This window comes from Neopelma chrysocephalum, unplaced genomic scaffold (genome assembly GCF_003984885.1).
Source record: "Neopelma chrysocephalum unplaced genomic scaffold, ASM398488v2 Primary Assembly neopelma1_225, whole genome shotgun sequence".
Lineage (NCBI taxonomy): Eukaryota > Metazoa > Chordata > Aves > Passeriformes > Pipridae > Neopelma > Neopelma chrysocephalum.
Genome location: NW_020897887.1, coordinates 55,369 through 61,790, shown reverse-complemented (window position 1 = coordinate 61,790; position 6,422 = coordinate 55,369). Strand labels below are relative to the sequence as shown.

The 6,422-nt window shown below is 44.1% G+C and overlaps 1 protein-coding gene across 1 annotated transcript in view; it reads left to right on the top strand.

The window, feature by feature from the left end:
* The first annotated feature begins 1,536 nt into the window (after window positions 1-1,536).
* ASH1L (ASH1 like histone lysine methyltransferase) overlaps window positions 1,537-6,422 on the top strand; it is a 51,910-nt gene continuing 47,024 nt past the window's right edge. The window contains exon 1 of the mRNA XM_027703321.1: window positions 1,537-2,079. Coding sequence (XP_027559122.1) covers window positions 1,657-2,079 — 423 coding nt within the window. The 5' untranslated portion in view covers window positions 1,537-1,656. The remainder of the gene's footprint in view (window positions 2,080-6,422) is intronic.

Sequence of the window (6,422 nt, the reverse complement as noted above, 5' to 3'; positions counted from 1 at the left end):
TCTTGGACTTGAATAATACAAATTCAGGCATTGGCTCAGGATTATTTTACTGCTGGGCAGTTTTCCTTGGTGCATCAGCACGTGTGAAAAAGCCCATTTTTGGTGACGTGGTGAAGCCTCTTGGACTGGACATTGGGCCTTGATCTGAGCAGTGCCACTAACTCACCTTCTATATCCATGTCATGCTGTCCTCCCATTTTTTTTCTACTTGTAAAATGAAGATTTTATTTAATTACCTGTGGTCTTACGAGCAATAACAGAGAGTTTGATTGCTGAGGATGTGCTCAGTTGAGAAGCCCGAGCTGCAGATGGAAACCATGTGGATAATGAGAACATGTGGAAAGGAGTTTGTTTTGGGGCAGCCTGGTTTTCCAACAGGTTGTATTTGGTGTTCTCAGCAGCTTTTCCTCTGCCCCCACTAATCCTGGCAGCTGCTCTCCCAACCTGAGCCCGCTGCAGTTGCCTTGGTGCTCTCCAGGATCACCTTTCACACTCCTGATCCTTCCCCTTGTGTTCCAGAGCCACCCCAAATCCACCTCCTCCAGCTGCTTCCCTAATCTCTGTCTGGCCAGGAGGGCTGAGCTCCTTGAGACCTTTCTGTGAAACTCATTTTGGAGCTTATTGAAACCACTGAAATCTCTCTGCTCACAGTTGAGCCTCAGTGACTGTCTGGAGAGTGAGGGCAGAAATCAGGCTGGTTTGGTGCCTGGGGTGCACTTTTCAGCACATCAATGGTTTTTTAGACCTGTTTCTGACCTATTTCACTTAAAAATGATTAAGATATTTAAATGCTGAAGATCTTTAAACACTTTCTGCTTTGAATGCCTTTAACAAAAATATCCTTCCAGTACCTGAAGGGAGCCTGCAAGAAAGAAGAGGGAATTTTTACAGGGGCTTGGAGTGACAGGACAAGGGGGAATGGCTTCAAACTGCCAGAGGGCAGGGTTAGATGGGATATTGGGAAGGAATCCCTTCCCTGGGAGGGTGGGGAGGCCCTGGCACAGGCTGCCCAGAGAAGCTGTGGCTGCCCCTGGATCCCTGGAAATGTCCAAGGCTTTGTGTGTGTGTGTTCAGGAGTTTGTGGCTTGTTTTTAAACCAATGCCCACGTGGGTTAAGCTCAACTTTCCTGGTGGCTCAGATGATTAAAATCAGAATATCTCTGGGGTTTGGATGCTTTCTCATGGGGTTCATTCATGTCCTTCCTTAGATGCAGCTCATCCAGTGGGTCCAGACCAAGAGTAGCTGGGCTTTGGTTATAAATGGAAAAATTACTTTGATGATCAATATTAAAGTCCTTAACTGTTGTTTGAAGTGTCCTGTGGATGAATTGGAAATTATATTATAATATTCCCACACTTTTGATTTTTCACTTATCATTTAAAAGTGTTTTAAAGATAAGTTGTGGTTTTGAAGTAGGTGACCAGCGGGGTTGGTGTCTTGGAGCATCAGCTCTTCTGAAATGTAATTGTTTGCTTTCTGATCGGTTTAAACCTTAATTTAATTTCTGCTAGGAAATCAAAGTTTACTTCTGTCTGCCTTTTCCCTCCTCGCAGAGTGAAAGATGCTGACTGCCAGTAGTGGAACAGCTCCTCTGAGGAACATATCCCTGTAAAACCTTCCCTAAAAATCACCCGGAGGCAAATATTCCGCCTGTGATGGACCCTCGGAATACTGCTATGTTAGGCTTGGCTTCTGATTCTGAAGGGTTTTCTGGGAAAAGCCCCTCTGTGGCAAACCTTGGCACGTTGGTGGGCAAGGGAGAAGCGGAGCCCGAAGGTTGCAGCAAGGACGAGGAGGACGGGAAGAAGAAGAGCCGGGAGGGGCCCAGCGGCGACAATGGGAAGAGCGAGGCCCTGAGCGAGGCCCAGCAGCAGTTCTCCGTCAAGGAAACCAACTTCTCCGAGGGGAACCTGAAGCTGAAGATCGGCCTTCAAGCCAAGAGGACCAAAAAGCCTCCCAAGAACCTCGAGAATTATGTCTGCAGGCCTGCCATAAAAACCAGCATCAAGCAGCCAAGGAGGGCTCCCAAGAGCGGGAAGATGACGGATGAGAAGAGCGAGCACTGTCCTCCCAAACAAGTGAGTGGGGTGTCCGTGGGGTGGTTTGCAGGTCGTGGTGCATTTGGGCTGTGTTGGAAAGGTTCACCATCTCTGCACCATCGTGTTGTTCCATGGGACCTCTGATCCTGAAGCTTCTGGAGTTAGAAATGGTTTGATTTCGTGGCTGTTGACGGGGGGAAGGTGCTCGATCACGGTTTGACACTGTCGTCGTTTCAACAGCAGTGAAAGATAATTCCCATGTAAGCTTGAAGTGGTAAATCTCTGACAAGTGATGGTGTGATTTTTAGTCTCTTTTACAGAAGAAAGTGGAGGGTCCTTGGGGGTCTTTCTCTGTTGAGATGGGGTTTGGGTTCATATTTTCCTGTTAAGAGTCAATGGGTTTCCTGTCTCTCACCTGTCACTGCCACAAACAGCCCAAGCAGGGACTGAAAAGCAGAGGAGACTTTTCCAGCTGAGTTACAAACCAGCCTGGGGATAACATGGCTATAAATGGAGTGGCTGGAGGGATGTGCCAGGGGTTTTCCAAAGGGAAGGAGGTAGCCCTGCCTCCTTTTTGTTTGTGTGATCTGCAGGATGTAACAAGTAACAGCAGCAACAGCAGATGGGGAGAACGGGATAAATGGCAAGAATTACAAATAATGCTAAATTTTGGAAGTGTTGGGCTACAACCTGCTCTTTTTGCCAATACACATGAAAGTTTTGCCAATACAGTGTTAGGATGTACTCTTAGGTAGCCCTAGCAGGTGATTCAGCAGGGGAATCCAGCAAATCCATGGAAGCTGGAGGCCTTCCTTGGTGTGGGATGTCTGTTCCACGGGGCCCCAGGGTTTCCATCTCTCCCACCTGTGTCCTGTGCTCAAGACTTGATCTCTAAGGTCCCTTTCAGCCCAACCCATTCTGGGATTCCAGGATTCCAAGGCATAAATTGTGTCCTGAAAAGACAAGTGTGCTGGATGTAAGGACTGAACTGACTTTTTCCACACTCCACAGTGTTGGGTTTTCCCTCCTTGGGAATCAGAGGGGTTTTTCCTCAGCCTGCAGACCAAGAAATTCTCAAAATTTATGTTGCATAACATAAAATGTTGGCAATGGCCTTTATTTCACATTCTTCCAGCTCAGAACAAGCTCATTATTCCTAAGGATTTTTCTGACTTCCTCTTGAAAAACAGTGGAGGAGCAGATCCCAATTTGTCATTATACTGATGGCTTTTCTTTTTTTCCGTTTTCTTCTGCTTTTTTTGTCCCTGTTGAGGGGAGTTGAGTGTTTGGCCAGCCTGGAATATCCAGCCTGGAATATTCCTCTTGATGCCTGACTTCAGGTGGCACTTGCAGCTGCAAATCCCTTCCTCAGGGCAGGTTTAAGGTGAATTAGTCAGGGGAGGGTCAGGTTGTTGGGGTGTCCTGTTCAAGGCCAGCAGTTGGACTGGATGATCCTTGTGGGTCCCTTCCAGCTCAGGATATTCCATGATCCTCTGGTTCTCCCAGCAAAGAGCTCCATTGCATCTGGAGAGTTTTTACCAGGGGAAATAATCAGGATTTGGATTTGGATGGGGACAGGAAGGATTCTTCCCTCTCGACATCTTTGTTTCTATACCAGGTTTTCCTTCAGGAGGTCCATCCCATTTCAAGTGGAAATCAGAAAGGGAAGCAAATATTAGTGATATTAAATATATGTATGTCTGTATTTTATATATACATATGTATATATGTGTTTTATATATATATAATATGTATATATGTATTTTATATATGTGTGTATTTTATATATATATAATAAGTATATGTGTATTTTATATATATATAAATAAGTATATGTGTATTTTATATATATATATAATAAGTATATATGTATTTTATACATATAAAGTTAGTATATATGTATTTTATATATAATACATATATTATAAACATTTTATAATACATATACATTATATAATATATTATACATATATTATACCACATATATTATACCACATATATTATATGTATTATATATAATACAGATATTATTATATTATGTATCTGATATAATAATATATAATATATATTATAATACATTAGTGATATTATTGATATATGACACCATTGATACCACCAGAGGTTGTTAGAAATGACACTAAACAGTGTCCTGCTGATTCCTCAAAAGGGACTGGAAGTGTCTGTGTGGAAATAAATGGCTTAAAATATTCCTGTTTTGAATATAATACCCCAGGGATTTTTTTTTGTCTTATTGCCATGAAATAAAGCAAGTTTTAGCTCTGAAAATTACCCTTCAGCAGAGGGAAGTGATCCCTAAATCTCTGCTTTCCATGGAGAGGAGGGGAAAGCAAAGAAATGAGCAGCTCAGAGCCAGGTGTGGCCTCGCCTGGAGCTCTGACACTGAACTTCCCGTTCTTTTTAAGGAGGAATAAGGGATTTGAATGAAAATGCAGCACTTGCAGTGCACTCAGTGAAGCACTGAGACACAAAGAGGAGCAGTGGAATTCTTCTCCTGGGAATACCAGTGCAGAAATTAAACCAGGAGGAAAATCCTTTGCACTTGCACATCTGACAGGCTTTTTTCTCCAGCTTGATGCTGACAGGGCTGGTGGAACTTGGGGAGTGTCTTCAGTTGTAAAAATAGAGGGTTTGTCTGCTTGCTGTGAGCAAGGGGAGTCACTTGGAATCCCAGAATCCCTCAGGTTGGAAAAGCCCTCTGGGATCATGGAATCCAACCCTTCTGTTCCCAGCTAAACCCTGTCCCCAAGTGTCACCTGGGTGATGGGGATTCCTCCTCTTCCCTGTTCCAGTGCCCAACCACCCTTTCAATGAGGGGAATTTTTCCCTGTGAATCTACAATTTGTCCTCCAGAAACGTGTGGACATACAAGTTAATAAATAATAATAATAAATAAATTTTTTTCCTCACAGAAGAGAAAAGAGAGACTTAAAAAAGGCTGAGATTCCCAGGTGTAAAGAGGGACAAAATTAGGAGGTGCTGCAAGAGCCAAGCAGTGTTTAATTTGCTTTTTTGACACTGAGGATGGAACTTGGATTTCTTCCTTTCAGGAAGTGTCCCGTGGCAGGCAGACATTAAGCCTTGAACATAAATACACAAAAATACACATTTTTGGCCCTGTTAGGGGACAAACCCGTGTTTTCCCCGTGCTGGAAGGTGAGTGTAGGCAGGGTCACTGCAAAGGGGCAGTGGTGAAGGTGTAGCAAACAGCAAGAGGTGATAGTAGCAGCCTGTGTAACTCTAACTCAGAGTAGTAACACGGGGCAGCAGGTTGGGACTCGCCCTCCTGCTCCAGCTCCTTATTTCTGGGTGAAAACTGCTGAGTGCAGGATTCTGGAGCTCCCTCTCTTGCCCTGGGTCGTGCAGGGGAGTTTGCTGATGAAATCACAGCCACTCAAAGGTAACAAAGCTAAAGGAGTGATTTCTTTTTTTAGTAGCTTGAGAATATTTCCTGCAGCATCTGGGATGTAAGTTTGTCTTGTTTTTTCTCCTGGTCCTTCGTTCAAACTTGCTCTTAGAAAAGCCTGCAAAGTCTCAGCGGTGAAAAACAAACAGCAGACACTTCCAGTGGTTATTATTTGGGGAATTCTGTGGGATGTATTGATGCCACAGCTCCTGTGATTCCTCAGAAAGCTCGTTGGAACTGTGGCCCAAACACTGGCCTGAAGTGCAGCAGCTCAAACAACGATGGGGAGATCTGTGTGTGCACATAAAAACCCCTTTATTGCTCCATGGGGGTTCTCAAGAGAAATAACAAACAGCAGTTTCATTGACAAGCTGGTTCCTTTCTGGCTGTTCCAGAGGGTGGAAACCGAGAGGATCTCGGGGTTTGCACTTTGGTTTTAGGGTGAAGAGTGTGAGTTTGACACCAGGCTGGAGAGGAGACACCCCTGGCCTTGGGAAAGATCATTTCCTCCTCAGCCTTTTGCACAGAAGTACCAATCATCATCACAGTGAATAATGATCTAGTAATAATAAACCCTGGGATTGTGCTCTAACAACAGATGCTTTTTTTAGAATAAAGTCATTTTTTGTGCTGTTGGTGCCTGTGGTGACTCTGGAATCACAGAATCATTGGGGCTGGAAAGGAGCTTTAAGACCATCAAGTCCAACTGTTCTCCCAGCACTGCCAAGGCCACCAGTGATGGATTGTAGCTCATTAACAGTTTATATCAAAACTACCTGGAATTTTTATTCCTGAAATGAGTGGTGCAAGTCTAGAAACCGTGTGTCCACACGGGAGAGTTGGAATTTTCAGTTCAGCTCAGTCCCAAATTTAGAATAATACCAGTTTGATGGAAACTTCCAGGTTTTGTGCAGTTGTTTTGGGCAGCACTTTTAAGGCAGACAGTTGAACTGAAGGT